The following is a 17,247-nucleotide window of genomic DNA, read 5'->3' on the forward strand; positions in this document are numbered from 1 at the left end:
GCAGAGATCCACCCACAGCCCCTGGGGATCCCCGGGGGATGCAGAGATCCACCCGTGGCCCTGGGGCTCCATGGGGACGCAGAGATCCACCCACAGCCCCTGGGGATCCCCGGGGGATGCAGAGATCCACCCGTGGCCCTGGGGATCCACGGGGATGCAGAGATCCACCCACAGCCCCTGGGGGAGGTGTCCATGCCAGAGTGGGTGGATGCCTGGAGGAGGCTGTGATCCAGTGGGAGATCTGGCGGAGAGAGGTCCTTGCTTCCCGGCTGGGACAGCCTGTCCTTGGAGGACTGCACCCCATGGAAGACAGACCCACGGCACAGCAGTTTTGGGAGGACTTGTGCCCGTGGGAGGGGCTCACATGGCAGCAGGTTTAGCAGGACTGCTGCTTGTGGGAGTGGACCCACACTGGAGAAGTTCATGGAGAACTATCTCCCGTGGGAGGGACCCCATGGTGCAGCAGGGGAAGGACTCCTCTCCCGGAGCAGCGGAAGAAAAACTCGGGTGATGAGCTGACCAAACCCCCGTGCCCTGACTCCCTGCGCTGCTGTCAGTGGGAAGGAGAAAGGGGTTGGGGGAAGAAAAGGTGTTTTAGGGGCTTATTTTACTTCTCATTATCCTCCACTGACTCTGTTAGTAATAAATTCAGTTTGCAACTTTAGGTTGAGCCTGTTTTGCCCTTGAAGTGTTTTCTCCTGGTCCTTATCTCAACTCATGGACCCTTCATTAATTTCTTTTTCCCTCCTCTGCCCAGCTGCAGCAGGGGAGGGTGAGCGAGTGACTTTTGTGGGGGCCTGGTGTTGGGCCAGTGTCAAACCATGACATATAGTTATGTAGAAGCCAGGAAGAACACCAAACAATTCTAGAAAGCACCAAGACCATGTACTTGGGATAGTTCTCCACACTAAATAAACCATTCGAACTCTGGCCTTCAAAAGATTTTGCCAATACAGCACACAATGATTCAGCTTGTAGCACCAAGAGAAACCTGCTGAGCAAACAACCCTTTCAGCATTTCTCTGTGTTATAATAAATAAGATTTACATCAACAAAAAGCAAGTAACAGTACAGTTCCATGACGGAACATGAAGGACTGGTATTAAATTTAGCTACAGGGTGCAAGTCAGATGAGTTGATGATGAATGAGCAAGGACTGCAGATCCATGAGGATCTGATGCAATGTTTTTAGCACTTCTGTAGTGTGTGGGTGGAATTTAAGTAAAAGTTTTGGAGTACACTACTTCTAAGAACTTTTGTAATTTTATCACAAGCCTTGTGCTTTTTGGTTTTCCACTGAAGAGCTTCAACACTTGAAGTCAAATGAAAATTTCCGTTTTCATTTCTTCATAAAGTATCTAGCTCTAGTGCTTACCAAGACAAGCTTGAAAACATGGGCCTCCAAGAGCTATCAAGGCACCCAAGGCAGCAAATGTACCACAGTCATTGTTTCTGAAAGCACTTAGTGGAGGTCATCGTTGTGATTCTGTCAGTGTTCTCTGCTGACAGTAGCTGGGCTGGGAGAACTATTGCAGGTTACTTGCTTCTTGTGGAAATTCCCAAGCTCCCTTCAGCTTTTCCCTCTGTAGAAGGTGATCAATACATACCCAGGCAACCATGTGTGATGTTTGAAGTCCTAGGAGAAAGAGTTTCTCCTGAAACAGGTGAAGACATGCTCACAATGGATCTGCCTGCACAGCTGGGCAGGATCCCTCAGCTCACATCAGTCTTACACTAAGTTCCTGGGGTTCTTCTCCAACCTGTGCAGCAGACAGTGGAGGATCCATAATCAGCTGTCTGCTTTCCCTACTGTCCTCTCAGCTGAATGAATCCCAGTTTCAACCATCACCAAGCACTAATTATGCATAAATTACATAAACTATCCAGTGGGAAAGAGAAAATCCAAGATTGAAGAGGTAGTATTTATTGAAGATATGCTGCTGAAGCAAAGCAATGCAGGCAGAACATGCATGGGAAGCAGTTGCATGCACCACATTGAACTGCATCATTTTCTAGGTTTGCATAATTCAAACCCCTGAGCAATGCACAGTAAGGGTCGGCACCTTAGTGTTACAATTTCCCGTCTTCAGTCTGCAAAATTTCTCAGGCTTTAGCTACAGCAACTGATTTCTATTTTTGTGACACTAAGGGTGACCACTTGTCCTTTCTTTCAAGAGGCTGTCCCTTATTTCATTCAGTTACTGCAAACCCTCACTCAATCAGTTGGAAGCCCTGAGCCATAGCTGCTGACCGGACAGATAACAGAACACAGCCTGAAGGAGCATTTAGCAAAACTAACCACAAAACTAAAACCAGAAAAAAAATACCCTTCAAACCCTCTCCTTTTATGTTCTCCCCTGAACCGCACTTCTGGAATAAAAATAGTGGATATTACACTTTTTTTGTTACACTTTCCCCCCTAAAATTGGACTCAGGTTTGTGGGTTTGCATGCACAGGAATGTACAACGACAATAGGCTACCCAGTGTCTCTGTGAGTGACCAGTGCCTGCCTGTGGCTCCTGCCATGTCCGATCACAAGGAACACTTGATACTAAGGCTGTTAAACAGCACAGGTCACTACAGCCCTGTCAAATTTTGGAGAATAAGGCTTAATGCAGAGTTACCTGGAAATTTTTACTCAGGCTTACTAGTCTGCTAACAGAAAGCAACCCCAGCCCACAGCGAGCTTCACCATCCTTTGCCCATGGGGTTTGCTGAACCCAGATGTGCTGCGTGTTGGCTTTTAAAATACTGCAGAGGGACAGCTTCAGAACCCTGGGATGGAACAGACCGCAACCAGTTTAGACTTTCAGAGGAGAACCAAGACTGAAAACTCCAAGAGAAGCACAAACTGAAGACATAAGATGTCAGAACAGCGGGGCAAAGGTCTGGGAACAACCAAAAGCTGCATTGTGACTTCATTCTTTCAGAGGGACTGAAACAACTGAATCTGAGCTATCTTTGCTAAAGTCTGTTTCATTTCCCTAAACTATTTTGTCATTTGAAATCAAGCCTTGCATGTGTTTATACAGCAATCTGAAAAGTCAAGGATGCTAAATTTCATTTAAAGGCTGTAATAACTTCAACCACCAAAAGGTAAATTTGAAGAGTACTGGTGAAGCAGACCTCGTTTACCTAAAACAAGTGCAACCAGGACAATACTTCCAGTTGATATTCAAAGGTGATTGTATCTTTATATTTTACATTTATGTCAGCAATAAGCTAAAGCCCATGTAGGATTTACTGGTCCCATTCTCCACAGGTGCAGTGCAGACTGAGGGAACGAGATCTAACTGGAACCTAAGTGTCACTTGTGATGTGCTGGATGAGTTCCATGTCTTCGTGGAGAGGGATGCAGCCTGCAATGACTCACCTTATCAGCAAATCAAGGCAGATCTCTGAAGAAGAAAGGGCATTGCCCTGTCATTAGCAAGTGTGGAAACAATTTTTTAGTGACGACGACATTTGCTATAAGACTCCTTGTAAACAAATCAGTGTTTTCCAAGACTCGTTCCTATTTTAAATGATCGGGACAAAAAGCCTCATACAGCACCAACAATAAAATAACTTCTCTTTCTTTGAGAAAACAACTCAAGACTTGCCTGTAAATGAGCATTTTCCTCTGTGACCCATCATCCCTCAAATCACAGAAGCAATAGAACACAGCCTTTCATTACCACACAGCTGAGAGGGAAATAATCTATTGTCTCCCTGACTACCTGAAATTGAGTTATGAAGCTTCATCAGAAGTCTTTGGTAATATAAAATATATAAAGGATAAGACAATCAAATGGATTGAACAATATGTGACTGATAACATTAAAGCTAATATCCACCAAATTACTGCAAAATGAGAGTATTTTCTTGTTGATAACATTGGTTACATAAGTTTTCAATTGTTTTTTGTCATCTGCCACAAGAGTTTCAAAATTTCAGGGAAATTTTCCTTTTGCTAGTCCAGGAGACATTGAGGTGGGTGTGTCCCAGGGGTTTATCTCAGGGTTATACATGTTTGTAATTCGATTGTTTGTACGCCTGAGCTCTTGTAGCTGATCGTGGGGGGGGGGAAGGTGGGAAGATCCAGTGGGGTGGGAAAGAGCTGCTGGGTATGTGATTTTGGGTGGTCAGAGCCTTTCCAAAGGATAACAGGTGAAACAATTACTCTTCTAAAACAGTACTTGTTAAACTGCTTCCTGTATAACTGTCCTAATCCTTTTCTTCTCAATCTGGGAAGATTTTGCAGCTCCTGGAAGCTGCTTTGTACCTTCAGTGAGGATTTGCTATTTGCAATTTTCAATTGTTGGAGTGTGATGAAGGCTTTATGACATAACACACTTACTGGAGAGCAAACAGCAAAAGAAATTGATGACATTCATTTGCATTTCACTGTTTGGAGAGAGATTTTATCTGCTCGCACATCCAGATAAAAGGAAAAGGGATTTCACATCATGGCATGCATTAGTTTCCAAAAACCTGATTACATATTTTGAATCTTGAAAAACAAAATAATATCACTTTAATTTTATTTAAACCATATTCTCTGAATTTTTTTTAATATATATTTCAGGAAACTGGAAACATTCTGGAAGGGTTCAAACTACACAAAAGCTGGACATGGTTTGTTTGTATGAAGAATTTTGTATACTGAGAGATTCAGTAGCAGGAATGTGCATGTTTCAGGAAATACCTAGTTCTCTTATTAAATGCTGCTTCTTTCAGCTTTCCAAAACCTGTGTAGTGCATTAAGTTCATTCCTGCGTCAGATGCAAGAGTGGAAAAAACATTTTCCTTGTATAAACAGATTTGGATAGTTTGTAGAAACATGAAATATATGGATTTTGCTAAGCCCTGATTGTAAATTATTTTCAGTCCTACATGCAAAGTGCTTTACAAACTGATTTAAATCAACGTTAAATTATATTGACAAATATTCAAATTTGAATATCTAAAATTTTTGGTCATAAAAAGAAGCGTAATATAATTAAATTATGGTTTTGGACATACTAGAAATGTGCTGCTCTAACCATGTTTCAATATATTTCTTATAAATATTGTCTGGTTGTTCACTTGTCCCTTCTTTCTATTCAAGAAAAGTGAGCACCCTGATTATCTCTCAGCCCTGCAGTGCCAACAGAGTCCCACGAGCACAGTGAGTTTTCTGCAGCAAGAACAAACTCAGGTGAAATCTGTTCCATTCTCCTCACTATCTTTTCTTGAGACAGCCTCTGTGCAACCTGCAAGTGGCATTTTGGGCAGAGCTGTGCCTGCCCTGTCTTCCCTGGAGCTTACGAGGTTGTGCCATCATAGTTGAGCAGGTACAAACCCCTTGCAGAGCTGTGACAGAAGCTGTAAGTGGTGGATGGCTGAGCCTCACGTGAAGTGTTTTACTTTGCTTTATCACCCAATGAAACCAGCATCAGAGCAATTTCCTAGTAGAAAGGTCTTGCTCAGATACAGATAGATTAGCAAAATCCACAGCAAATCACGAAGTCCTTTTCCAGAAAACTTTTTTGTGGCCACGTGCCAGAGCAGTACAGCACACTGAGATTACAGTGCAGCAACAAAGAGAACAACAAAAACTTTCATCTCTCTGCACAGGGCTGACAATGAACTTGGTACTGCATATGGCACAGGCAGACAGTGTCTCTGGCGTTGGTGACAGCAGCAGTGACACGAATGCAGGAACTGAGCTGAACTCAGAGCTCTTACCAGGTGTTGGTGGCAGGACAGTAGCCTGTGCTCCAGAGTGGGTTTGCACACCGGATGGGGCCTCTGCCCCAGCTCCACCCTGCAGGACTCATAACCACAAGCCAGAACAAATCCTGCTGAGGGGCAGGCACAATCCTGCCAACAGTGACGTGACAGGCGGCCCTCGCCTTGTACATCTTGCTCACCCCAGTAGACAGAATTTTGTTTGTTCTGGCATATTTAGTGAACCTGTGTATAAATCAAGATGATTCCAAAAAAATGTGTTTCTAGAAGTGCACTGGGGAGTGAGGTTTCAGCAGAAAACACTATACAGTATTCAGGGCTTCTCCTATCTGCTGGGAGCCGCAGAGCACACTGGTGATCTGCATTTAGTGTCAGTTGGCACAGTGAGTCACAGCTGCTGGCCTGCTTTCTAACTGCTCACATAGCACCATTTGTTTCCTGTTGCACAAAACCCCATGTTGGACTAGGAGAAAATTACCAGAAAAAAAAAAAAAAAGCTATATGATCACTCACTGTAAAACAGTGCTGCCAGGGTATCTGTCATTTTCACCGAAGTCAGCAAAACCCACAAGAAAAAAGGGTCAGGCCCTCCCTTTGCAACAGGTAGTAAGTATAAATGTAAGAAGTTTTTAAAAATAGTGGATTTCAGCACAAATGCAAGGAGTGCTCATGCACACAGGAACGATGATTTGGCACTAGAGCTGCAAAATGAACATTTCCCATGTTTCCCCACGGAGCAGGGAGCAGGAAGATGCACACACACCACTGCCTTCTGTCAAAGAGCTGGGTAGCTAGGACAGCCCAGGGAGGGGAAGAGGAAAGAAAAACACAGGCTGTAAGTTTAAAAACACTAATGTTTTCCTTACTGTAATACAGTCTTTTATACAGCATGAGAAGAAGGCAGCTTTTCGTGATCCCTTCTCACAAGGTAATCCAAAAGACTCTGGAGTTGGCCAAACAGTTTTGCTCAAAGCAAAAAAAAAAGTTATTAAAAAAATGAAGGAGCTTAGAGCATGTGCTATGGAAGGCACAGTCTTTGTTCAACACCCGTTCCCCCTATAAAGAAAAGGTGATGGTGGAGGTTAGGATTTTTCCTTTTATTTTTTTCTTTCTCTCAGGGAATTTCCCCCCATTTGTTGCCTAAGAGATGATAATGATGATAGTTAAGAGAGATAAAAGATGTAGCCAAGGAGGAGGACGAAGAGTGCAGCTGGCTGCAGTCTCTTAGCTCAGGGGGTTTCTCTTCGGAAGTGCAGAGATACTGCGAGATTTTGGCTGGGGGTGAGGGGTTGAGTTCAGCTCCTCGCTCTCTCTTGGTCTCGGGACCAGAGGGCAGATGGTGCTGCTGTTGCTGTGGAGAGAATTTGCTGCCACCACGGAATTCCGTCCTTTACTGCTTCCTCCTTACCGTGGGTGAGCGTCTGCTCATAAGAGCGGCTGTTGAACTGGGACCTTTGCAACACCCGATCTCACTGAGAAGGACCCTCACCATCTACTCAGGTGCCTCAGGTGAAAACACCTCCCCACTCCGAGGGAGCATCTCCCAGCTGCTTTCGGGAGCTCAGCTGCCGCTGCACAGCCCCGGCTGTTTTCTGCTGCTGCTTTGGGTTTTTTGCTACACTTTAGCCCGACACCCAGCGCCTGCCAGGACCTTCCGCTGCTTCTGCCTCTGCCACTGCTTGGGGCTTAGTGCTACACTTCAATTCGCTGCCCCTGGGGGCCTGCTCATCTCTGCCGTTCCAGCCACCGCTCCAAGGTTCCTGCTGCAGCCCATTTCGCCGTCCGGAGGGGCACCGGGTCCGGCTGCCCCGGGGGCTGGTAAAGGAAGCCCCTTTTCCATCCCTCCCGCCGGCCGAGCCGCCATTACCCTGTGAGGGGAGAGGCGGGCGAGCTCGCGGCACAGCGCCCCCTGCAGGCGCGGGGAGTCCCCGCAGCCGCCCCGCCCGGCCGGGAGCCACCAGCGCCCCTGGCGGCCGCGAGCGGAGCTGCAGCGAGGGGAGAGCGCTCCAGCAGCGGCGGCGCTGGGCTCTGCTGCTGCGCCTTGGTGCTGCCGGTGCTGTTGGGTTGGCTTGGTTTATATATAAATATGTATGTATATATTCATAAAGAGCTGTTATTCCTTTTCCCATATCATTGCCTGAAAGCCCCTTAATTCCAAGTTATAATAATTTGGGGGGAAGGGGGTCAAATTTTCCATTCCAAGGGAGGTTCCTGCCTTCTTTGGCAGACACCTGTTTTTCAAACGAAGACAGGTGACAAGTTCAAAATTGCTTATCTGGACTTTTTCAAAAGGGTGATCCAGTTTTTCCATCCGAAACAACGCTTTTCTTCAACATCCTGGTAACACTGATCACTTCTGAAAAGTTGAAAATCAAAATGAAACATTTCACATGAAAGCGATTTTTAAAAAAAAAAAAATTTCCATTTTGCTCAAAAATATAAAGTGGTTCCTACTTCTGCTCCAGGCAAGCTCTATTTCTGCCCTCTCCTCTGGGGCAGACAAAAGATATAAGTAGCATTTAAGGCACTGTGGGTGGCTGGAGCCTCTATCCTTAGCAGCCCACAACATTTCAAGACAGGACCTGACCTGAAGCAAGAGCTCAGCTGGCAGCATGAATGGAAGAGCAGACTTGAGGGTAACACAAGAAGAAAAACCAAACCTGGTCAAGCACCAGGTCACGCCCACAGGAAAGCACCGTGAGGCTGCGTCTTCCTCAGGCTGAGGCCAGACTCTGCCACACAGCACAGGCGACAGCACACGATTATAGAACCAGAGAACCATGGAATATGCCGAGCTGGAAGGGACTCACAGGATCATCAAGTCCAACTCCTGGCCCTGCACAGACACCCCACCCTGTGCCTGGGAGCATTGTCCAAACACTCCTGGAGCTCTGGCAGCCTTGGAGCCATGACCATTCCCTGGGGAGCCTGTTCAGTGCCCCACCACCCTCTGGGGGAAGAACCTCTGCCTGATATCCAACCCAACCCTCCCCTAACACAGCTCCAGCCATTCCCTCGGGCCCTGCCACTGGTCACCAGAGTGAAGAGATCAGTACCTGCCCCTGCTCTTCCCCTCACAAGGAAGTCGTAACGGCAATGAGTCTCCCCGCAGTCTCCTCTGCTCCAGCCGAACAAACCAAGTGCCCTCAGCCACACCTCTCCAGACCCTTCACCATCTTCATGGCCTCCTCTGGGCACTCTCCAATAGTTTCATGTCTTTTTTATATTGTGGTACCTGAAACTGCCCACAGGGCTCAAGGGGAGGTTGCACCAGCTACCAAAAGGCTGCTTTGCAGGTGTCCCAGTTTCTTAAGGAGACTCCACCTTTATCCACAAGCCAAAGCTGCTCCTGTAACTACTAGGTTCACTCTCTCAGTGGCTTTTACAAAGGACATCTTTGGTGCCAGCCCTGTTTGTGCAGTGTTGCCATCTGTCCATCAGGATATCTCCCCCAGCCTTCACACACAGTGGCACGAGGCCAGTGCTTGATCCTACAAATTACCTATGAAGTGTTATCTGGCAGACTACAAGCAGAACGTAAGATACAATCTAGCTGCCCCTGAAAAATTATTGATTTCACTGCATCAGCAGCTAACATGAGATGTGAATTCCTGTTTGAGATGCACCAGAAATCAAGAGACATCAAAGTCCACACTACCCTGTTCCAATCCGTAGTCACTGACCCGCCAAGGCCAGTGTCTTGTTCCTTCTCAGCACCTTTCAAGCATCCTCACTCATGAGGCAGGTTATACTCTTGGCAGTGACCCTTTGAAGGTGAAGTATATAAAGGCAATAGAGGGTAAAGCATTAGGCTAGGGCAGTATCACAGGTTTTCAACAGCAGCCCTTGACCTCAGAGCCTTGTCACATGGAATAAGAGTCAATTGTACAGTGAATATCCTCACCCGACTGCAGCCTGCCAAATTTGGCAGTTTAAGGGGGTTATCTTTAGGCAACAGAGACAGGACCTGCCAAGGACAGATTAGCCCACCCAGATGAGAAACTGATTTCTTTCCTGCTGACTGCAGATACAACTCAGCTTTGACTACGTGACAGCTTTGAGTGCATGTCCAAAATGAGGGGGGATGAATACTGATGTATCACACAGATCCTCTGATCCTGCTAAGGTCAGCCAGGGACAGATGTTTAAAATTATTTTTGGTAACCCAATCCTTGACTGGGCCAAGTTCCCCATTTGTTGAGGGGATGTTAAGGTCATAAGGAATGCAGAGTGGCCAGTAATGAGGGTCATACTGACCATTCAAACAGCCAGTTGAATAAATGAGATGCTTTCAGTGACAGCACAGGAAAGTTGTATCTTCTGTGAATCTGGATGGCAAGAACTGACCATAGATGCCTAGTTAAAAAAGACAATTTTAGTGTCTTTAGTTTGTCTCCGGTGCTTAGTTTGATCCTGTGATGTCCAAGGACTCCTTTGCTGCTTCACCCCTCTTTGCACAAACATGATTACATTCAGCTAATCCCCAAACACTCAGTAACTACACATTAATTATGTCTCCCCGCTGGAGCAAGGGAAAATCATATTTGTTCTCACAGAGAAGGAAGTGAAGCACCCCAGCTGTGACTTGCCCACAGGCAGGCAGCAGCTGAGCTCACTCAGGGGCAGTTTTTTCCAGCCTCCTGCCCCTCCTCCTGGATCTCTGTGTAACTGTGTTTTTTTCTCTCTTCCTGTTCTCTCTTACTACAGCAAGAGTCTGCAGACTGGCAGAGATATCTTGATGACTAATTGTTCTCAGCCTAAAGATCTCTACTTGCTGTTACAGATCCTGTATTTCAAGGGGTTTTCATTACCCCTACCCTCCTTCCTTAAATATGTTTTCATCAGCAGGATGCAAGTTTGATTCATCCAAGCCATGCTTTCTTCACATATATTCTGAAGTCTCAAGTAATGAAAGGAGAAAATTCATCAGAAAAGAAAGGCAAAAATTCTATTTGTGTTTAAAGAAAACAGCCTGTGACAGTGACCTCTACAGCTCAGTATGGGAGGACACCAGATGAATTCCAGATATAGCATGCAAGAGAGATTCCCAACCATGCTAACTGCTGCAGAGCTGCTGCAGATGTAGAATCCCAATGGCAGATCACAAGCCATGCCACAAAACACTGGAAGGACATATGCAAATATTTTTTTCTTCAGCCTGAATGCAAAAGTGCACCTTTGCATGCAAAAATGTGTACCTCCCTTTCTGCCACCTGTTCTTGAACAGTTAATTTAACCATGCAAAAATAATGACACTATCATTCCACTAGGGTGGGACCAGGCTCTAATTAAAAAGAGAAAAATGAAATGTACTCTCCAAGACTTAACAAAAAAGTGATGCAACTTGCAGCTTTAAGGGTGAAAAAACTCCATAGAGTGGCAGAGGGAGAGCTGTCATATCACATGTGCTGTGTGTGTAGCTGTGATATGACAGATCTTCTGAACCTGCTGTCATCAAGAAAAATTCTTGACAGACAACAGCCCAGATCTGGGCAGGAAGACAGCCCTTTTTTCAGGAAGAAGCACTGTGCAGGTAAAAAAAAAAAAGGTCACATTGACAATCAGGGCTCATATTGTAACTAACACAGGCTAATCTCAGGATTGAGTATTGAATCTTTCCTATATAATTTTTATAAACCCAGAAATGAGAAGCATCTACTGACTACTGTATTAATTTATCACCTGATCTAGTTCCATAGGATTAGTAGACCCTTTCCTTTTTTAATGGGATTTTTAAAAAATGTCAGCATTCCATCCTATTCAACAGCTTTTACATCCTTGCAAAGAAGAAATCTTTTCAAAAATCTGATCTTTTAATACACATGAAGTAGTTTTTGTTTTATCCAAAAATCAATAGACAAGCAACCAAAAAAAAGTCTGGCCCAGCTGGAACACTGTACCAAGAGCAGCAGCCAAGCACACAGGACTGCTTTTCCTCTGAGCCTGAATTACAACTCTCACTGCATCCTTCTCTTGCCAGAAGAAGCCAGCCCCCTTCTTCTGCCTCTCCCACAGAACTGGAATAAGGCAGCACAAAGCAGGAGGTGTTGTGTCTTCAAAACATGAGTTAACAACACACTTTATTTAGCCTCCTCCTGATATTCAACCTACAGCTCCTGGCAACCCAGCTCACAAAGGTATTCCGCCACAGCCCCTCTGCATTCCATGACACAGGAACAAGAGAAATCCCTCGCAATCACAACATGGGGCCCAAGCAAACCTTAAAAATTGCTTGTTCATAAACCTTGATCCAGCATGAGAGCTGCCCATTTTTACACCAGAGAGAAACACAGATTTCCTGTGGCTGCAGTGTTCTGATCTGCAGACAAGAGTTGTATATGAAAACAGGCCCTTTGTCACAGCAGAAACAATCACGGATCCAGTACAAACTGGGAAGTGCAACTTGCATCTTCCTGGGCTGTAACACAGAACTCTCTGCACAGACCTTCACTGGCAGGTGCTGGAAGCAGCCTGTGGCCCAGCACTCTCTGGAGAGTTGGTGTACACAGGCACATTGCTCTCTGCTCAGGTTTCAAACTCTCCTGTCACTCATAGCATCTGTGTCCTGCTAGAACAGGCTGCTCACACCATCTGCCAGCGGGGCAGCTGAGAGATGAGGAGGGGACAGGCCAGGGCACGGAGGGACAAAGTGTAGGGCTGTTTGGCTGCCTTTGCAGATACCCTCTGGCCTGCCTTTCTTCCTCTCTCACAGGGGAAAACCCAACATAGGATCATTTCTGCGCTTGTTTTGCAAAAGACAAAGCAGCTGTCAAACGAATACCCCAAAGTTATTCAGAATTAGGGTTCCACAAGTTCCATTCATCATACTGCTGCCAGTGCAGAGAGCAAGGACACCATTAGCAGTGCCGGGGGTCCCATGCCAGCCCTGCCACCAAGCTGGTGTGGGACATACATAGTTGTGCCCATTGCCTGGGCTTCAGGTATCCCCCAGCACTGTCCCTGCCTGTGGGGCTTCATCTGTGAGCTCTCTGGCACAGTGAGACCCTGATCTCTGCAGCTGATCTGGGTACTGTCAAAAATGATAAACACCATATCACCTTCTGGGCTCTTACCACCACCACATCATCACACCAGCATAATGCACCAAAACACACTCTTTAGGACAGACTGGTTGGGATATATCAGAAGATGGGGGGATATCAAGTATCACTACAAAGAGCCTGCAGCACAGTGTGTGGAGCCAGGTGGAACAGCAAGTTATTGGTCCCAGGCTTGCACCCGGCTGAGCCTGCACAGGTTCCTCTGCACAGTGTCACTCAGTGCTCCAGGAAGAGGGATGAACTCTGGTGACGTGCCATAGTAACACTACAGACCCAGATCAAGTCCATCATAGACTCCTGCTGGCAGTTCCTCCTCAGAAACAGAAGTGCAAGTAAGGCAGAGGACTCTCAATGGCTCTGGGCAATCCAGCTGTCAAGGACGACAGGGCCATGGTGGCTGGCTCTGGGCACACAGTCCTCTGGAGTACAGCACCAAGAGCTTGGAATTAGCCTTGGTGGCAATACAGCTGTGTCTGTGCAGAGCTGCACCTGAGTGGAGCTCTTGAAAACAGCCCGAGCTACCCAAAAGAGGATCTTGAAGAAGCCAAGCTGGATGTGTGCACCCAGGACACACAATCCACCATTCTTACCAACACCCACAGCTGAAAGCAAGCTGCCAGCACTTAGCTGTTCTCACTAACTCAGGACTCTTGTTTCAGATATGCTGCCTCTTAGTGCAGATCTCAAAGAAACACTGATAACTCCAAAGCACATGAGGAAATACACAAATAACATGGTGCATGGGAGACGTGTAAGCTGCTCATGAAGTTGGTAGAAATCTGATTTCTAGTGTGGGAAGCTAGTTGTCATCTGAAATGGGAAGGAATGATTGTAGACCCACTCTGAATAGCAAGGCAGACTGGGTGGCATGGGCATTTCCATTCTTCCATTTAGCAGGGAATGCCCATGCAGCACTGACTGTGCCAAGAGCATGAGTTGGCTGCAGCCCCCACTGTTGCCCAGTAAACACATGCCCAGTTCTTGGGGCTGTAGGAGACCATGCCTGCCTCCCCACCCCAAGTTTCATGATTTATATTTTAGAAAAAAGTGGGCTGAGAGGGTGGCACAGGAAGGGGAAGTGGCTCATTTAGGCTCCTAAATCAAAATAGGAATAAACAGAACATCTGAAACTCCTGCCCTCAGTCTTGGTACTTTCTGGATCCTGAGATGAGAACTCAATTTACATTCTCTGGGTGTAGGCAACTGTGCTGCAGTTTTGGATTTAAGAGATCCATGATGTATTGATAAGAAGCTGGCTTCAAAGGAAAAGTAATTCCATGTGCTGAGCTTCTCAGTTACATAAAACCTGGCTGTGCCACTGAATTGAAGGCATGTGTGTTAAGGAGTGTGCCAATGGCCACAGCTATGGACCAGACTGGACACTGAAATCTCCACAGCAGTGGCCTGGAGACCAGCACTGTGGTGGCCTGACATTAGTTTAATTCCTTATATCCTTTTTCTGTTGGTGTTAGAATTACTTTGAAAACCAGCAGTTCTCAAGTACATTTTTGTGGGACCAAATAGTACAGAGATGGCTTACCTGGACAATCAGCTTATTTTCTTTATCGGGCAGAATTCGGTAGGTATAAACGCAATTCCGGTACCTGGAACAGACCACAGGTGATGTGGTTAGACCATGTCCAGAAAGGAATCTCACTATGGCATCCCTCCCCATGAGAAAAGACGTTGGAAAATCCTGAGACACATAGATTGCTTCATGCACAAGGGTTTTAAACATTTCTTTCTTTCTTTCTTTCCCTGGAGTCTGTGGACTAACACAAACCTGAAGTGTTCCTGGTCAGTGAAACACGAACATCTGCTTGCAGATGTCACTGCAGAAAGTGATACCAGCATTAGCTCAGAGGGAGTTATTCCACTCTTCTTCTGGCCGGAAAGAGAGAAAACACCAAGTAGCTCTAGTTGTCAGTAGAGCGGGCCTCTCAGGAAGGAATGAAAAAGCAGAAATCCGAAAGGCAAAGGGCCAAAATCATCAGCAATAAATGAGTAAACTGAAGGGCCAGTGCATTGACTTGTATTGGAAAAAGCAGATCATATATTTCAGCTAAATTACAGTACAACAGCTGATTGCCAGGCACATTTTTATCTACAAATCCTAAAATGAAAACCCATCTCACCATCTTGGTGTGGATGCACACTGTACATGTGCATCTGTAGAGCACCCACAACAAGTATTTTGTCCCAGCTAAATTCAATTAGATTCTTATTTAAGGGGGGATGGAGGAGTCTTGTGCCCAGTAGAGGGTCACATCAATGCATGGGAGCCCAAGGGAAACCTGAACAGTGCCGTAAGCTTGACCTTCCTCAGCAGCTGCAGAGCTTTGTGCAGCTCACCCAAGAAGTATTGACTATAAAATATATTTTTACCTTTCTCACAACAACAGATTGATCAAATCTTTTAAGTCATCTGCAAAGCACTTAAAAGATACAATATCGCTTTGAGCCAGCAAAAGGTGCTGGTTCAACCCCTTCTTTCTCAAAAGGAAGAACAGAATCCACACTTCCTTTATTGTAACAGAAACACTGCACTACCTGTGGAATTGTCACAAAATGTGGGCTGAGGTCAGCCTCCCAGCTGGGGAGATCAGGCAAATCAATAAACATCCTAATCTCTCTTAGAGTTCTGATGTGAGTCTATTCATCATATGCCTTTCAGAATCACTCCATGCAGGAGAGAGGAGACTGCCAGGATTTCAGGCAGCGTTACACGAGGAGTCACAAAGAGACATTGGAAATGAAAATAAATTCCTCATAGATCATAGCTGAGTCTTTCCAGGGTGTCTGGAGGATTTATCCACATGAACATTAATGCAAAGGCATTAGCATTAATGCAAAGGACACAGAAGAATTCCAGCTGTTTCCAGAGCTCGTTTCACAGGCATCTATTCACTCACACATCTGGTACAGAGCTGGAAGTCACAGACATGATCCCCAACTGTAGGGCAGCTACAGCACTGCTAATTTCACCAATCCCAGGCAATCGGTGCCAGGTGAGGATATGCCCCAAGGAAGGGTATGGGGTTTGTTTTTATGTGTCAATGCAGCTCTCTTACACCATTTCCTCCTGCTGATATGCAAACAGGGCTAAGCAGAATTGCTCATGCAGCTGATGAGAGACAATTTGTGTATGTGGAGATTATGAAACTGATAAATGAAGCAGCTCAATTGCTCTTGCTCACAAGAGGACCCTCATGTGGCCTTCACAGAAAGTGCTCCATCACAAAGACCTTACAGGGCTGCTGTCGTAATGCTTGTGAAGAGGTTTAAGCTGAGGACAAGTAAGATCAGTATAAGAACAATAAAAGAAGGGCAGCTGGGTGAGACAGGAGAAGGGAGGAGCACTTCCTAGGATCAAAACCAGGAATCCTCCTTGCCAGTCCCCTAATTTAGTGTGTGTGGATGGAGAAGACTGTGATTCTTACTCCATTTTTCACCCTTAGGTTTTCTCTCCTCAGCATCCTGACTGTCTAGTTATGCAGTCCCAGTTATCGCCACGTTCCAGGTCCCCCTTAAAAGCTGGGTTGAGTTCAGAATTGCTCAACCATTGTTCAGGCTGTCCATGTGGAGGGTACATAAAACATCAGCCTCAGTTTTAACAAGTCTCCAAGTACTTGTCATCTCCCTGTCTTCTCAACCAACCAGAGGAGGAAACAGTGTGACAAGGCTGGCATTTTCTCTTTCCTCTCCTGCTGTATGTTTTTATGCACAGGTGATGATGTGCATATTGGGAGTGTCTGGAGCACTAAACAGGGCTGCTGTGCTAGGCCTGGTGCCAAGTGCACCATGAGAGAGGCATGGTGTTGGAAAGGGCATCTCACAGGCAGGGTCCTCTTAGAGGGGTCCCAAAGCTGCAGCTGGTCCTTGAGTGTCACCTCTAGAAGTGATGTTAGTCCTGCAGCCATTCATGGATGAACTGCCAACAGAAGATCCCCTGGAGGAATGGTACCAGTTCAGGTGCAGAGAACACTAAGCAGGCTCTTTTGGATTTCAGGATTCGGGCATTCCCCTCCAGGTGCGTAAAAGAGCCCATTTCTTGTCAATAAACTCACAGATCAAATTATTTAGGCACAGAGAAAGGAGGAGGAAAAGGGTTTTGCTTCTTGCCTTTTATGGGGTAATGTGACCAGAGCAGGGGACAGCAGTGCAGGGGGAGGAGCATTCCCCAGCCTTTCACCGTCTAAATGCTGCTGCTCTAAGTTTCAGAAAAGGAGTCAAGGTACTCTTAAAAGGCCCTGCAAATACACCTCCTCTACTTGTCTATATTTATACAAACCCTGTTTTTCTAAAGCAGCTTTTCAATGAAATCATTATTTCATTCTATGATATTAGAATAATAAATACTTCTTCTGGATCTTGATTGATCTGCCCAATAAATATTAGAGCTTTGTAGAATATGACAGTTCTTTTTCAGAGCAAATTTCATGGTTTTTTGTTTTCCATATCTATACATAGCTG

General features: G+C 45.8%; 1 protein-coding gene across 1 annotated transcript in view; it reads right to left on the reverse strand.

Moving 5' to 3' along the window:
- The window catches only part of INPP5D (inositol polyphosphate-5-phosphatase D), a gene marked incomplete at its 5' end in the record, with an annotated part of 54,980 nt that overhangs the window by 35,653 nt on the left and 2,080 nt on the right, over positions 1-17,247 (reverse strand). Inside the window, one exon of the mRNA XM_082288260.1 lies at positions 14,315-14,378. Within this exon, the coding sequence (XP_082144386.1) occupies positions 14,315-14,378 (64 nt within the window). The remainder of the gene's footprint in view (positions 1-14,314; positions 14,379-17,247) is intronic.

Source organism: Coloeus monedula (genome assembly GCF_965178545.1).
Source record: "Coloeus monedula genome assembly, chromosome: 10".
Taxonomy (NCBI): domain Eukaryota; kingdom Metazoa; phylum Chordata; class Aves; order Passeriformes; family Corvidae; genus Coloeus; species Coloeus monedula.